General features: G+C 35.2%; 1 protein-coding gene across 5 annotated transcripts in view; it reads right to left on the bottom strand.

The window, feature by feature from the left end:
• Positions 1-18387, bottom strand: part of TBCK (TBC1 domain containing kinase) — a 272708-nt gene that overhangs the window by 60580 nt on the left and 193741 nt on the right. For all 5 annotated transcript variants that reach the window (XM_032254843.1, XM_032254842.1, XM_032254844.1 and 2 more), the window contains one exon: positions 15773-15948. In XM_032254843.1, coding sequence (XP_032110734.1) covers positions 15773-15948 — 176 coding nt within the window. The remainder of the gene's footprint in view (positions 1-15772; positions 15949-18387) is intronic.

The following is an 18387-nucleotide window of genomic DNA, read 5'->3' as shown; positions in this document are numbered from 1 at the left end:
TTCTGATGGTACTTTTTTTTAATGGATAGTACTTTTATTTTCAGTAAAGATATACTTCAAAATGAAAAATTTTTTAATAACACAAACTAAGAACCTAACGACTCATATATTCTCAGCTCATATATCTACATCTGTCAGGTCTGAATAAGTTGCCAGAGTGTTTCTGTATTTATCAAACAGCCCTTATCAACTATGAACACCTTTTCTTTTTTAGTGTGTTTAGAGTAGCAAAAGCAATACAAATCTATCCTGGTCAAATGCAGTAGCAGACAAGTTTGGGTTGCCTGTCCACATTCCATTTTCTTGTTTGGAAGAGCACCAAACACTGACCCTGAGAAAAGGGTGAGCCTAGGCTGTCACGTTTGTATCAGATGACCCTGACACAACCATGGCTGACAGGATAGTAGATAATCCAACAAATAAGTTGGATTATCAGAACAGCATTAACAGGTAGGGATAATGTATATTATCTTCTAGGTTTCTAAGATATGAAAACTTTTCTGTATTCATAAATCAGTCTACATAACAATACTATAAGTGGATATGCTGTACTTCAATCAAACACAAAAAAGTCAGGTCTAAGAATATAGGTACATTGTACAGGTAAATTACATGGGTAAATGTATTTAACAAAGAATGTTCAGAAAGATTCTTCAATTTACAAAAAAAATTAGAAAATTCCTTTAAAATATTGCTTAAAATTAAACAGAGAAACCAGCTCATGTTTTTTTTCACATCCTAAAAGAGCACAGCATTTTTATTGGTTGCCACACTTAGTGACATCATATCTCTAAAGACAAAGTACACCAATATCTCACCAAACCACACAAGAAGATCTACCTACTTTTGTTTTGGCTGTTTGTCTGCTGGCTTAACTAATTATAATTAGTGTTAGACACCTTTCAGTCCAAACTCAAGGTTTTACTTTTAGTACATCAGCAGACAAAAAGAAATATGAAATTAAATCCACAATTCTCTCATATATAACATAACTAAAAAGCATTAGCTGATATAGATGTTTAGATATCATGATTTTCTTTGCTAAATCTATTGATAATATGTTTGAATGGCATCACCATCTCCTAAATCAACCAAAAATCTCATTTCCAACATGTTATCAGTAGCAACATCCAATATTCTACTGCTCTAATAAATCCCGTACTCACATTTTCATTCCCATTATCACTGCCTGTTTCAGATACTGATTTGTCTTGAGCTTAAACTACTGTGGTACCTGTTTCCTCCAACTTTTGTCTTTTCTCTTGGAAATACACTTGATTTACAATATTGACAGATAAAAAATTTAAAAGCAAAGTGTTCTGATCATCATGACCCTGCTGAGAAACTTTCCATTCCTGCCTACAGGACAAAGCCTGTGTTTCTCAGTTCAGTCCTCATGAATAGAACCTATGTACTTCAATTCCATCCAAACTAAATCATTTACTGTTATCAATAGGTTTTCTATCTCCTGTAGTTTTCTCTGCCTAAATACCTTTTTCTCCTTATTTTTGCATGTTTAAATATCCATCCTTCAAATGTTTCATCCATGAAAGTTTCCCTTCCCACAGTATCTGTACATCTCTCATAAAAGCAATTTGATTTCATATAAAATATACTAATGAGCACACCTTGTATCTAAACAACTGAAAGGAACAATGTGTATTACATTAATTTCATCTTTGAATCTCTTGCAATGATTAATAGAATGCTTAGAACATCACTTTCATATTGGTGAGTAAATGAATTTCAGAATTTTGCTAAACCTGGAGTAACTAGTGTCAGCAGCAAATATGCTAAGGTGCCTTCTGGCAACTCCAACTGGTGGCATTAGTATCTAACAATGCTTGCAAGTGTCAACGATATAGAATTCCCCTTTGTCAGCTTACGTTTTGAGAAAAGGGAAACAAACAGCAACAAAAATAATTTCTCTGGATTTTCTTCAGCATAGGTATTGAACTAAGGGCCCACTAAAACTGGCTTACTTAGGGAAAAGCTAGACATCTCACTCTTTATGACAGAATATGAAGGAATGATTATGCACATCAAATTTTTGGATAATTCAATCCTAATTTTGCCTGTGACAATATCTCTACTCTCATCCATACTCTAAAATGCATTAATTTTTCTGAAATAAAAATCTGAGCATGGCACCTACCACCTAATAGTTTCTTATTGCCTTAAGAATGAAACACAAACTTCTTAGCATATTATGAGACATTTTCAACTACCCACTCTAGTTTCATTACTAATTCTCACATATTCCAGACATGCTCATCCACAGTTCCTGTAACTTCCTAAATAAGTCCTTCTCACCTTCTCCGGCCTTCAAATAGTGTGGTTTTTCAATGCCTCTCTCCCTTCTTTGCTGAATTACTAACTTCTACTTGTTTTTTAAGACTCATGTCAGATATCACCTGGTTTAGGTGCCCGTCCTATATTTCCATGACATTTGGGTATGCTTCAGACGTTGACCATTTCATATTATACTTCAATTATCTATTTCATATATTATTTTAGTTATAAGACTGTGAGCTTCTGGTGGGCAGGGATGCTGTAATTAAACTCCATATCCTCATTTCCTGGCAAAGCAGGTCCTCAAATAGGACGGGATGACTGATTGAATGAGATTGTATGGCACTTTAGGAACTGGGGTCGTAGATGGTTCTAACACCAAATAGAAACTCTGCAATAGCTAATGTACCTTTCATAACTAACAATTAATCCTGACATGAAGGTATTCCTCAGCAGTTGCTATCATACATTCCTATATTATACAAAGCCTATTCAAATATGGGAATATAATTGGATAGAAATTTTAATTTAGATAGATTGAACCTATGTCCAAGTGATGAAAAAATCTTACTAAACCTTGTTATCAGTATTTATTCTGCTCTGATCATGAGTATCTTTAAATTGCTTTGAAGAAGTTTTCATAAATTTATTCTTAAGGACAAAGATACAAGAGTAATACTAGCATTCTCTAAGGATGAATGTGGCATAATGAAATAATGAATACGACTGGGTTTATGTATTTTTCCAAAACCAAATTTAAGCCTGAGTTTGTCTTTGGTATAGAGTTAGATGTTAATATTAAAAGAAATCAAAAGGTAAGAGTTTTACAAGTAAAGTTCAGCCTTAAGCAAAAACTCAGCCTTGATTTCAAGCACATGAGTGACATTTCTCAAAGTATTGTTGTTTATAGATAACATCAGTTGGATCCACAATCACATGACTAAGACCTCTCTTACTATGAACTCCAAGAAAATTGAAACCCTAAATATTTATAACTATTAAAGGAAACAAGAGTTTGCTTGTATATTACCATGGAAACTATTAACATCACTTCTAAAATTCATGTCACTACATGAGAAACATTTTCTATTGCCTCCTTAAAAAATGTAACTTTTATTTGCTCTGAAATTCTCAAAATATATCGAAGAACAAATATATCTGACTTTTTACCTAGATTAACATTTCATATTTCTATCTTTTAAAAGCAAACAAAAAATGTGATTTAAACAAAAACTGCTGTTTTGCCTTTCTGAGCCTTTGGCTTTAATATTAAGAGTTTAAACTACATTAGGGTTTCTGCTTATTCTAAAGTTTTGGGATTATCTTTTCATTGTTAAGTGGCTGTCTTCATGTCCTTCAGCTTTCTTTTTCTGTATTCTCCATTCCCTCAGCCCACATTGGGGTTGAGGTAGCTCCCTAAGATTGCTGGTACACTAATGTGCTGCTTCTCATCTCCAATCACAAAAATTGAACATAGATTAATATATTACCACCTACAGGCTTTTTGTATTTTAACTGAGACTATTTGTACCACAAGCTAAATGACTAACGCCTTCATAGTAGCATTTAAGGCATCAAATGAAGGTTCTGAAGAGGGGCTCGGTGATGGTGGTGAGGCTATCCCTTAAGTTTATTGGTAGACAGCTTATTTTGCCTCCCTCCCTTTCATAAGCAATCACTTAAATCATTTTACATAGGTTAAAAAAAAAAAGACAAGATGAAATCTATTCTTAGACACTAAATCTCCTGGAAGCACAATTTAGGAAAAAAAAATTCACTTATATGAAGATGTTAGAACTATGTTAGACAAACCTTTCCCATTTAAATGACTTATAAAAGCAAAACAGAAGATAAACATGATATAGGGACATTATAAGTCATTTGAACAACATTTCAAAAATAACTTACTTCCTCTAGGGAAGGAAAAGGTGTTAGAGAAAGTTTTTTTTTTTTTTTTTTTTTTTGTTTTTTTTTTTTTCCCATATTGTATAGGGTCACATTTTCTGGCAAGGGAGATATAAAATTATTTCAAAAATATCCTAGTATTAGATATTTAATCACTTCTTAAACAGATTGCTAAAGTCACATAAATCATAGACTTTAACTGCAAAGACTTACCTTGGTAAGAATTAAGAGCTACTCTACAAAGATGATTACTTTAAAAACATTAAAATTTTAATAGGCTTTAAAAAACATCAGCATATTGGTAGTTTTAGGGAAATTTTTATTAAAATTATAAATGAATTAAATGTTATAAATTAAGTCATCATACTAGGAAAGAATCTTTCCATCATGTTTCCTCCCTCAAGGTGTTGCAATATTGCTTTCTAAAATTTGAAATACTTCAATTTTCCTAGATTCTGTGGTTATTATCTGTATAAAGATAACCACAGGTAGATCTGTTCGGTTGGTATTTGGGATTAGGCCTCTTATATACACAGGTACTGAAGATAATAGCTGATTTTCTGCGTAAGATTTGAAGAAATGTGTATGTATAGCATCTGAATGAATATACATAGTTTAGAGGAAGCAATGCATGTCTCACTGACTCATTAATTTATATTAACTTATTTGTTTCAATTTTGTTTATGCTTAACTGTCCCATGCAGAGACCAGATAGGCACCTGCTAAATAGTGGAAAATTCAGAAGCACAAGGTTGGCTCTGCTAATTACTAGTTATATGGCCTTAGGAAAGTTGCTTAACCTCTTTAAGCTTCAGTTTATCAGTAAAATAGAGATAACAACACTATCTACATCATAGGACCAGCACCATGCTTGGTACAGTGTAAGAACTTAAAGACTGCTACTATTACAAGTCAATTCACTTCAATCTATTCATTGTAAGATGGCTGACTAGAAGCACCTAGTGTGTGTGGCTCTCAGGGAGACAAACAAAAGGGGGTGAATAACTACTACACCTTTAGCTGAAACATCCAGGTATTTGCAGTGGCACAAATCAAGGAAACAACTTGACCCACAGAGAATGAAGAAAAGTAAGACAGGACAACCACCCCCTGGGAACAACATGGAACCAGGGTATACTCCCCCAACCAAGGGAAGTGGTAAGTGAATGAGCGGCCCCAGGAAAACACATTTCTCTCACAGATCTTTGCAACCCTCCTGGTCAGGAGATCTCCTTGTCAACCCAATCCACCAGGGCCTTCAGTCTTCAGTTTGACAGAAAAAGCTACATGAAGCCTTGGCAGAGCAGTCGCTCAGGTATGGGTGGAGATCCTGAAGCCTTAGATTATTATTGGGCTTTCCAGCTACTTTGGCAAAGTAGAAGGTTAGACTCCTGTACATACCCCTAGGAAAGAGGCTGAATCCAGAAGGCCGAGTACATACAGATCACAGGCCCCACTTCCATGGTATCTCACAAGATAAGACCTACTGGTTTGGGATCTAGCCAGCTACCAGTAGTAGCACTGCACCTCCCTAAGAAGGAGCTCCCAGGGAGAGGGGTAGGTTGCCATCTTTGCTGTTCAGACACCTTATCCATTCCAGCCTTCAGACTTTGGGCAGTCTGAACTGACCAGGGCAGAAGGAATCCCACAGCATAGCAAAGATGCTCTACCGAAATGTGGCCAGACTGCAGATTTGCTTTTTTAAGCAAGTTCTGATTCTGTTCCTCCTCCTTGGGCAGGACCTCCCAACCAGGGTCTCCAGCCACTTTCTACAGATGCTGTTGGATCAACAGCAGGTCCATACTGCCCTGGGACAAAGCTCCCAGAGGGAGGAACAGGCTGCCATCTTTGCTGTTTCACAGCCTTCTGGTGACATATCCAGGTTCTGGAAAATCTGAGATGACTAGGGTCTGGAGTGGTCCCCAAGCATACTTCAGCAGCCCTACAGAAAAGCAACCAGGCTATTACATGGGTGCCTGTTCCCATACCTTCTTACTGGGCAGATCCTCCAGGCCTGAGGCTCCAGCCACTCCCCACAAGAGCTATCAAGCCAGTACGAACCAAGCAACTCCCTGTATAGAGCCTCCAGGGGCAAATAAAAGCCTCTCTACCACTGCTTCTGCCACTACTGAACTAATGAAGAAGCAAAGACCTTAAGTTTCCTTATCCATACCTCCAACAAGCTGCAGTTGAACCAAGAAGAGGCCAGTCTGTCTTCCACAGGTCCCACACACTCCCCAAAGCTCATAACCAGACAGGAAACACCTTGCTTGGGCCCCACAGAACAAACCTCCATCTTGGGCTGACTTCACTGAGTGATTGCTGACCTGCATCTCTCTGGGAAGGAGTCCCTAGGATTCAAGAAAACGACCCTTGGCCACAACCACTATTAAGATCTCTTTCTCTTCTGCCTCTAAGCTGGGAAAGGAATATAAACTCTGAGATCATCCCAGAGCTACAGTGGGCAGCCCAGGAGTGCCAAGTCATGAACTACAGTGGGCACTCAAGGGGAAGAGGAGCCCGCACTTTCAGAGCACTGAGAGGGAACATGGCTGCAACTGTGAGAAAACATAAGGGAGCCACACTGCTGAACAAAAGTGTACCAACTGACCCGTAAGCCTAAGTGTCACCTGCTAGATCAAACCCCAAACTTCAACACAAAAAAATACAACACTAGCATAACCCACTCTAAAAGCAGAAACAATAAGTCAGCTTCAAATAAAGACCCCATACAAATACTCAGCCCAGTGAAAATACCCAGAAAAGCAGTCTACTGACTGCATTCAATCTCCACCATAGTTAAAGGAACAGACACACACAGAGATGGGAAAGAACCAATGCAAGAACTCTAGTAACTAAAGTGGCCAGAATGTCATATGTCCTCCAAATGACTGCACTAGTTCTCCAACAAGAGTTCTTGACCAGGCCAAATTGGCTGGAATGACAGAAATAGAATTCAGAATATGGACAGGAACAAAGATAATTGAGTTTCAGGAGGATAGCAAAACCCAATCCAAGAAAAATAAGAATCACAATAAAGTGAGACAGGAGTGAAGGATGAAGTAGCTAGTAAAAAAAAAGAGCTTAACCATTTGGACAGAGATGAAAAACACAAGAATTTCACAATAAAATCACAAGTATTAACAGCAGAATAAACCAAGCTGATGAAAGAATCTCACAATTCAAAGATTGGTTCTTTGGAATAAGATAGTCAGACTAAAATTTAAAAAAAGAATAAACAGGAATAAACAAAGCCTCCAAAACATACGGGATTATGTAAAGAGACTGACTCTATGAATCACTGGCATCCCTGAAAGAGAAGGGGAGAAAGCAAACAACCTGGAAAATATATTTCAAGATTATCTTCCATGAAAACTTCCCCAACCTTGCTAGAGAGGCCAAGAGTCAAATTCAGGAAATACAGAGAATTCCTGCAACAGTCTATACAAGATCATACTCAAGAAATATAATTGTCAAATTTTCAAGATCAGAATGAGAGAAAGAATGTTAAAGGCAGCTAGAGAGAAAGGGCAGGTCACCTACAAAGGGATTACCATCAGGCTAGCAGCAGACCTCTCGGCTGAACCCCTACAAGCCAGAAGAATTTAGAGGCCTATACTGAATGTTCTTAAAGAAAAAAATCTTCAACCAATAATTTCATATCTAGCTAAACTAAGCTTTATAAGTGAAGAAGAAATAAGATATTTTTTGGATAAACAAATGTTGAGGTACTTTATTACTACCAGACCTGCCTTACAAGAGATCTTCAAAAGAGCACTAAATATAGAAAGACTGCTACCAGCTAATACAAAAACACACTTAAACACACAGACCAATGTCACTGTAAAGCAACCACACAAACAAGCTAATATAACTACCAGCTAACAGCACAATGACAAAATCCAATCCACACATATGAATACGAACCTTAAATATAAATGGTCCAAATACCCTACTTAAAAGGTACAGACTGGCAAGCTGTATAAAAAAGTAAGACCCAAAAACATGCTTTCTTCAAGAGACCTATCTCATACATAGTGACACTCACTCAAAATAAAGGGATGGAAAAAAATCTACCAAGCAAATAAAAAAAACAGAAACTGCAGGGTTGCAATCCTAATTTCAGATAAAACAGATTTCAAACCAACAAAGATAAAATAAAATACAAGAAAGGGCATTACATAATGGTAAAGGGTTTAATTTAACAAGATCTAACTATTCTAAATATATATGAACCCACTACAGGAGCAACCAGATTCACAAAGCAAGTTCTTGGAGACCTACAAGGAGACACAGACTACCACACAATAACAGTGAGAGACTTCAATACTCCAATGACAGTATTATACAGATCACTGAAGCAGAAAATTAACAAAGATATTCAGGACCTAAACTCATCATTGGACCAAATGAATCTGATACACTTTTACAGAAGTCTCCACCCAAAACCAAGAGAATATACATTTTTCTCATCACCACATGGCACATATTCTAAAATCAACCACATAACCAGACATAAAACAATCCTCAACAAATACATAAGAACTGAAGTCATTCCAAACACTCTCTCAGACTACAGCACAATAAAAATAGGAGTCAACATAATAAAAATCACTCAAAACGATACAATTACATAGAAATTAAACAACATAAATAAAAGGAAGAAATCAAGAAGTTCTTTTAAAATAAAGAGAACAAAAATACAACACACCAGAATCTCTGGGACACAGCCAAGGTAGTGTTAAAAGGGCAATACATACTACCAAATATCCACTTCAAAAAGTTAGATCTTAAATTAAGAACCTAACTTTACAACTGAAAGAATTAGAGAAGTGAGAACAAAACAGCCTCAAAGCTAATAGAATGTGAGAAATAACAAAAATCAGAGCTGAACTGAAGGAAATCAAGACATGAAAAACTATTCAAAAGATTAATAAATCCAGGAGTTGGTTTTTTGAAAACATTAATAAGATAGGCCACTGGTTAGACTAAGAAGAAAAGAAAGAAGATCCAAATAAACACAATTAGAAAAGACTAATGGAATGTAACCACTGACCCCACAGAAATAAAAATAACCATCAGCTCTAACTACGCAAACTAGAAAACTTGGAAGGGATGGATATATTCCTGGACATATACATCCTCCCAAAATAAGCGAGAAAGAAATTGATTCCCTAAACAGACCAATAACAAGCTCCAAAACTGAATGAGTAATAAATACCCTACCAACCAAAAAAAAGCCCAGGACTTGATGGATTCATAATCAAATTCTACCAGATGTACAAAGAAGAGCTGGTACATTCTTACTGAAACTATTTCAAAAAAACTGAGAAGGAACTTCTACCTACAATTCTATGAGGCGGCATCATCTTCATGCCAAAGCCTGGCAGAAACACAACAAAAAAAGAAAACTCCAGGCCAAAATCCTTGATGAACATTGATGTAAAAATCCTCAATGAAATACTTGTAAACTGAATCCAGCAGCACATTAAAAAGCTACTTCACCATGATCGAGTAGGCTTCATCCCCAGGATGCAAGATTGGCTCAACATGCAAAAAATCAATAAATGTGATTCATCACATAAACAGAACTAAAGATAGAAACCACATAATTAACAGATGCAGAAAAGACTTTTGATAAAATTCAACATCCCTTTACATTAACAGCTCTCAATAAACTAGCTATTAAAGGAACATACTTCAAAATAATAAGAGCTATCTATGACAAAACCACAGCCAGCATTATAGAGAATGGGCAGAAGCTGAAAGCATTCCCCTTGAAAACTGGCACAAGACAAGGATGCCTTCTCTCACCACTTCTATGCAACATATTATTGAAAGTCCTAGTCAGAGCAATGGGGCAAGATAAATAAATAAAGGTATTCAAATAGGAAGAGAAGAAGTCAAACTATCTCTGTTGATGACACGATTCTATATCTAGGAAAACACACAGTCTTGGCCCAAAAGCTCCTTCAGCTGATATACAACTTTAGCAAGGTTGCCACATACAAAAATCAACGTACAAAAGTCACTAGCATTCCTATACACCAACAACAACCAAACTGAGAGCAAAATCAGAAAGGCAATCCCATTCACAATTGCCACACACACATCCCTACGAATACAGCTAACTAGGGAGGTAAAGGATCTCTACAATGAAAATTACAAAACACCACTCAAATCAGAGAAGACACAAACAAATGGAAAGACATCCCATGCTAATGGATAGGAAGAATCAATATCATGAAAATGGCTACAATGCCCAAAACAATACACAGATTCAATGCTATTCCTATCAAACTACCAATGACATTCTTCACAGAACTAGAAAAAACTATTTTAGAATTCATATGGAACCAAAAAGAACCTGAATATCCAAGACAATGCTAAGCCAAAAGAACAAAGCTGGGGACATCATACTACCCAACTTCAAACTATACTACAAGGGTACGGTAACCAAAACAGCATGGCAGTGGTACATAAACAGGCACATAGACTAATGGAACAGTATAGAGAGCCCAGAAATAAGGCCACAGATCTATGACCATCTGATCTTTGACAAAGCTGACAAAAAACAAGAAATGGGAAAATGACTCCATATTCAATGAATGGTGCTGGGATAACTGACTAGCCATATGCAGAAGAATGAAGCTGAACCCCTTCCTTACGCCATATAATATATAACCTCAAGGTAGGTTAAAGACTTTAATGAAAAACCCAAAACCATAAAAACCCTGGAAGATGCCTAAGCAATACCCTCCTAAACCTAGGAACGGGTTTAGATTTCATGACAAAGACACCAAAAGCAATTACGACAAAAGCAAAAATTGACAAATGGCATCTAATTAAACTTAAGTGCTTCTGCACAGCAAAATAAATTATCAACAGAGTAAACAGACAACTTACAGAATGAAAGAAAATATTTGCAAACTATGCATCTGATGAAGGTCTAATATCCAGCATCTGTAAGGAACTTAAACAAATTTACAAGAGAAAAACAAACTACCCATTAATAAGTGGGAAAAGGACATGAACAGACACTTCTAAAAGGAAGCATACATGTGGCCAGCAAGTGTATGAAGAAAAGCTTAACACCAATGATCATTAGAGAAATGCAAATCAAAACCACAATGAGATTATCATCTCATACCAGTCAGAATGGCTGTTATTAAAAAGTTAAAAAATAACAGATGCTAGTGAAGTTGCAGAGAAAACTGATCCCTAATATACTGTTGGAAATATAAATAAGTTCAACCATTGTGGAAAGCAGTATGGTTAATTCATCCAAGAGCTAAAAGCAGAACTACCTTTTGACCTAGCAATTCTATTACTAGGTATATACCCAGAGGAGTATAAATCATTCTACTGTAAAGACATGTGCCTGAGAATCTTCATTGCAGCACTGTTCATAATAGCAAAGACCTGGAATCAACTTAAATGCCCATCAATGACAGACTAGATAAAGAAAATATGGTACATATATACCATTAAATATTATGTAGCTATAAAAAGGAATGAGATCATGTCTTTTATGTAACTTAGATGGAGCTGGAAGCTATTACCCTCAGCAAACTAGTACATGAACAGAAAACCATATACCACATGTTCTTACTTATAAGTGGGAGCTGAATGATAAGAACTTATGAATAAAAAGAAAAAAACAACAGACACTGGGGTCTACATGAGGAAGTAGGGTGGGAAGAGGGAGAGGAACAGAAAAGATAACTATTGAGTACTGAGCTTAACCTGGGTGATGCAATAATATGTACAAACACCTGTGGCACATGTTTATCTACGTAACAAACCTCCACATGTGCCCCCCAACCTAAAATAAAAAAATTAAAATAAAAAATTATACATTTAGAAAAAAAATTTCATTCTAAGTGCCACTTCTACAATAACAGGTAAGGCATAATATATTACTGCTTCCATATACACTTGCATCTTTAATAGGACAGTAAAACACCTTAAGCCCAATGGCATAAATCTCTAATTGTGGATTTCATACATTAGTGGATATAGGTATTAGGTGAGGTAAGGGTCATGTCAATAATTCTGAATAACAGTGGAGATTTCTGATTGTCGATAAATTATCATGGGGCTTCAGCAACTTTATCTCCTCTCACTCGATTTCTTATTTCATTGGTGTCCTTGCTGGTCCAAAATGCCACTCATGTTTCCACAACAATGTATTTGACCTTACTCTTTCTTCTGCTTAGAGTGTTCCTCCCTGTATCATTTATAGCCTGCCTCTTCACATCATTCAACTCTGCTGAAATTTCTCCTTTTCTCAAGCCTTTCCTTGAATGACTCTATCAAAACTGTAACTTCCTATCCTTTTATTTTTATTTATAGTACTCATTGCTACCTAAGATCATTTTAGGTTTGTATTTGTTTATTTATTTCTCCAATTAAAATGTAATTTCCTAAGTTTGTCATTTTTTTTTTGTCATTTGAAGTGGCACATAATAATATTTGTTCAATGAATGAATGAATATTAGATGAAATGAATGCTTTTAGGACAAAATTCAAATTCTAATGACTTGTTAAGTCCTGACTTGCTTCTGGGTTTAAATGGAGAAGGACCTTAGAAGTCAATGGATCAGTTATAGAATGCAAAAAATGGTTTGTTTATTGCCAACTGTGTCTCGATGTTATAACTTCATAACTTGGAAGGATATATTATAGATAAGAGGCTGTGGTTCACTAGTGTTTCCTGTCTGTCATACTGCCCTTTTGCTTCTCTAAATATATTCTGGGTATTTTCTTGATGCTAAGTCTTGGTGCTAAGTTTGGGGCTGCAAAGATTGAAAAGGCAGAGTTCTATCCCAGTCTGGCCTTTGCTTACCCAGAGATTATGTCCTTGTTGATGTATTTTTTGCCTATACCTCTCACTTAATACATATTATTTATCATCTTTATTGATTATATATTTTCCATATCAAATAGTTTAATGTTCCAGGTTCCTCATACTAAAAGCAAATGAGCAAATAAGAATTTTATTTTATACCTTCTTCTTAAACAATTGTCCACAGTACCATAAAGAATAATATTCACTGGTTGCTATTAAGGATAATGAAATATAAAAAAAAAAATCATATTCTAACACATTCATTAAATTTATGAATCTCTTTATTACTACAAGGCATATGCTTTTCCCCTCTTTCAATTCCCTAAAAATAGGATTTAAGATTAATAGTAAGAAATAAATGCTACTTATTTTCATATAATGTAATCAGATAGTATATATCATAGATCAAAAAAGCTTTATCTGTTTTCTAGACTTGGAAAGCCACTTCAATCAATGGGGATCTTAGAACCTACAGCTTTCAAGTTTTCACTAGCTTCTTGACACTAGTAGAGACCTAATGATACACAACTCTTGGAGAAGAGTTAATTAAGCTTGTGGTTTTTTTCAAAGCACTATGAAACACAGGTGCCAACATTTGGTATTCAGAGGTAGAACAGGAGTAGATGTGTGGTAAACTAACAAGATATGGGGAAAAAAAGGAAGGTTTTGAGGATAAATGGCTGAACTTTAAGAACACTTTAGTTTTAAAATAGATTTACAAAATGGATTTTTAAAATGTCATAAGTTGGGCCCTTTGGGAGGGTCATAAAAAACGGATGACTTCATTTTCCTTTCTTCATTGCTTTAGACTCAACCCACTCTAAGGTGGCACACGGTAATATTGATGTTTTCGCATTAGCCCATAATTATAGACAGCAAAACATTCAGGCCAGGTCTCTGCTTAGTTCCAACACTGGACCAAATATTGTGGGATGACACAGAGACATTCCTACATTAGGTAACTTATCCATATTCATCAGGGAAGAATGTTCAGGCTAGCTGCTCTGCTTTTCTGCTGTTTTGTTTGCATATATCTTGCAGACAATAAAGGAGGGTATCAGTGATAAAATCAAGCTATGAGGTTTGGAAAACCTTGGATTTAGTGTTGCTTTCACATTGTGTGTGTTCTTAAAATTTCTAATAATTAATTAAATTATGTGAAAGAAAATATCAGAGAAGCGGTATATGAATAAACTATTTTATTAATTTTAGTAATTATCTTTAAAATTAAAATAGGGTATTATAATGCTATTTTTATGGTTTTATGGGAGACTGCCTATGAATAAAGACTCAAGCAAAAGAAATACAAATTCAAAACCTAAAAACATTGAAAAAATTCTAAACTCTTGAAGTATAAGATGAGAAGAACTCTAGACTAGGGGTCCTGACCAGTTAACTAGAATTTAATGCCTCTTTTAGGAGTCTACTCACCCATTCTGCAAAGAATTTCTAGTATCCCCGAAACCCTAACAACTAGTGATATCAACATTTATACTCTCTCCAAACTCAGAAAAATAGAAAGTAGCAACTTTTCACAAAATGATGAAAATAAATCATTTGAAATTGTGGGCTCTCAAACTATGCTGGCTGTCAGAAACCTAAGATTTTATAAATTACTTAAATGAGTCTGTAAATGTATGATTTAAATTTCATTTCAAATACTGGAATTGAAAATATGAACATAAAAATTTACTGCTGATTGAGTATCCTTAATCCAAAAATCTAAAATCTGAAATGCTCCAAAATCTGACATTTTTTGAGCAACAATGTTAGGCTCAAAGGAAATACTCATTAGAGTCTTTTGGATTAGGTATTCTGAACTTGTATGTATATATATAATGGAAATATTCCAAAATCCTAAAAAATATGAAATCTGAAATATTGTCATAAGCATTTTGGAGTCATGACACTTAACCTGTATATGCCAATTTCAGCATATAAGAAACCACTAACATGTTAACCCTCATTTATAGATTTATAGTTAGTAAATGCTATAAATTTGAACTTATGAAGAAAATTGGTTATAATAAAATTCATTTATATTTTATATATTGAGTTTCTAAGAAAGATTTTAAGAGTTGCTCTGTTTTTAAACAAAGTGAAAACTATCTAGATTCTAGACAATACAGAATCAAAGAATCTGAAGAGAATGAAAATAAAAGAGGAGACAGAACTGTTACTATTTTGTAACTCTTCATACTCTAATGCCAATCAAACCCACTGGATATTATAGTACGTTCAATAGTAAAATCTTAGTAAAAAACACTTTGTAGTTAGTGAAAATACATCTTCTATGTAAGCCAGTGTTTTGAAAATTATAATGAACACAAGGTCAATGTTGAGATGTGGCAAACTTTTTCTTTAGGCTATGAGGTAGATTGGGTATATACTTATTCTTCATCTTTGCCACAATTCCTATCTATAGAATGAAGGATTCAAATGCCTTCAAGAATATGCACCAGAGAAACACAAAAACCAAGAAAATATCCCAATATTCTGGTGTTGTTTGGAAAACATCTTAAGGTCTCTCATATGTAATGTTATCTTATAAAACCTTATGGAAGACCATTCTGGGATCCAGTTTGAGAGTAATTTAACTACTAGAATTCAGAAGAATCCATGAAATGTTCTTTTGCATTTTTTTAACCACACACCATTTAAATGAAAGGATGCAATATAAATAAGCAATAACCCACCCTTTAAAACATCATATGTAAAGGATACTCTTCACTATTCCGGATGTCAACCACCAGGAGCTTTGGTTTACCGGACTTTGTTTTCTTGGTAGGTGTTTTGAAGTGGCCTGTCACTGTGAGCTCACACAAGTCAATCAGGTCCTCTGCTGAAATCCGTGGTGATACTTCTGATTTTAGGTCATTTAATGGGATGGATTCTCTTGACTGAAAAAAAAAATGTACAAACAACAAAAGTATTGAGAATATTACAGAAAAACAAAATTATCCCTAGTAATAGAATATTTTGATACCAAACAATACAGCATATTAGAGAAGAGGAACCCATCTGATTTTCGCAGTCTATTGTGTAATTCAGTGGTCTCCAACCCCCAGGCCATGGACTGGTACTGGTCCATGGCCTGTTAGGCACTGGGCCACACAGCAGGAAGTGAGTGGCAAGTGAGTCAGCAAAGCTTCATCTGTATTTATAACTACTCCCCATTGCTGTTTTACCACCTGAGCTCCACCTCCTGTCAGATCAGTGGTGGAATTAGATTCTCATAGGAGTACAAACCCTATTGCGAACTCCATATGTGAGGGACCTAGGTTGCATGCTCTTTATGAGAATCTAATGCCTGATGATCTGTCACTGTCTCCCATCACCCCCAGACAGGACCATTTAGCTGCAGGAAAACAAGCTCAGGGGTCCCACTGTTTCTAACTTGAGTGGTATAATTATTTCATTTTACATCACAATGCAGTAATAATATAAATAAAGTGCACAATAAATGTAATGTGCTTGAATCATCCCGAAACAATCCTTCCACCCCAAACCCCAGTCCATGGAAACACTGTCTTCCAGGAAACCAGTATCTGGCACCAAAAAGGATGGGGACTGCTCGTGTAACTGATTTCTTACTATTGAGGTTTACTTCTTTATTAGTTACACCTATAAAAAAGCATTATTTATTTGATTCACTGCAAGCTCCTGGCTCAAACATGTAGTAAGAGATGAGGCAAAGTTTTCCTTATGAGAGTGTTGTGTATTTAAAGAAAAAAATAGCTCCTTTAAGTACAATTTCACCTTTCTTTAAGTATAATTACTGTTGCTGTGAATTGCATTAATTTCAACTCAGGTAACATGAGAAATTGCACTGTAATTAGGCTTACATAGCAATTAAAGAAACTGGTTCTAATATATGTATTGAATTTTCATAATATAATTTATGTTATATATAAATGGGTAAGTGGAAACTTGATTCTTGGAGATGAATAAAGAACAACTTAATGCTTTATTAAATAGTAAACCAAATTAACAATGTGTCTTAACTATGAAGGAGGTAAGCTCAGACTCCAGGCTATCAAACCCACTCATTGGTCTGTGTCTGTGATATGAATGACTCAGACTAAGGACGATTTACAATCGTTCTCTATGTTTCTTAGTAGAAAAAAGGATGAGCTTTCCCCTATAACAGGTAATGTAATACCACACAACTAAATTCAACATAAATTTATTGAGCACTAGTGATTTCTTGAAACTTATGCGGCATAACTTGAGAATTTAAACATTATAAAAATTCAAGTGATTAAAATATGATGATTCAAAAAATTTCATTTATATGTTTCATAAGTTATCAAAATACTCTAATAATTATCTCGTTTACTCATTTTCTCTCTTTCCTCAGTTGCACTGTGGAATTCTACACTTAGAATGTCCAATTTAGAATTTCTAGGTAGAAAAAAAAAATAAACCATATGAATCATTTACCAGACAGACTTATTTTTTAAAAAAAGGTTTTCAATTGGAGTTTGATGTCAGCTCTCATCCCTTGGGTTTCCCCAGCTGTGGTCTGAATTCTCCAGTGGTATAGCACTTGTTCTCTCACGTTATTAACTTTTAAATAAAAATGGAAATTGCTGAGCTTTATGAGTTTATGGCTTTTAATAAAAAATAGGCATTAAGAATCTTAACTTTTTAATATTAAGAATTAAAGCTATCTAAACATTCTGAAATTAAAAATAGCTCAGAAAGATTAAAGAGTTTTGAAAGGAGCAAGCCATACAATCAATGCTTCCATCTCCTTTTTCATTAGATTGCAATCTCTACAGGTAGTTTTTCCAGCCTTCACATGAAATCATACATTTATGAAGATGAAATGAAGAACTTTTTGATTAGCCTAGTTCCACTTTTAGTCATTTTGTGATGAATGTGGCATTTCAAACTGACGTTTCATCTGAGTGAAAACAGTGCTCTGGCTGATGAAGAAGAGGATTTGTCCAAAGTATTCTCTATGAAGAACTGATTGATTATATAAAGATTTGACCTTGGCACTGGTTCCAATCAAATGCATCATATGGGAGGAGTTTTTCAAAGGAAAGAATATTGGTACATGAAATGGTAAGAACAGAAGGAGAGGAACTGCTGACAAATTCAAATGTTCTAAGTTTCCATCAATGTGTATGTGTAAAGAACTTCAACGTATACAAGTTCTCCCACAAATTAATTTTAGGATACTAGTAAATTAAATTTAGAACAAATTATACTACTTTGCTTTATGAAGAAAATAATTACAATATTAAAAACACAGAATCCCAGAGAGAGAGAGATCCAAGATGGCTGATCACTAGCAGCTCGGGATTGTAGTTCCCACTGAAAGAGCAGAG

The sequence above is a fragment of the Sapajus apella genome, unplaced genomic scaffold (genome assembly GCF_009761245.1).
Source record: "Sapajus apella isolate SASKATOON/1434 unplaced genomic scaffold, GSC_monkey_1.0 scaffold87, whole genome shotgun sequence".
Taxonomy (NCBI): Eukaryota; Metazoa; Chordata; class Mammalia; order Primates; family Cebidae; genus Sapajus; species Sapajus apella.
The sequence above is the reverse complement of the archived record's forward strand: the minus strand, read 5'-3'. Positions and strand labels throughout refer to the sequence as shown.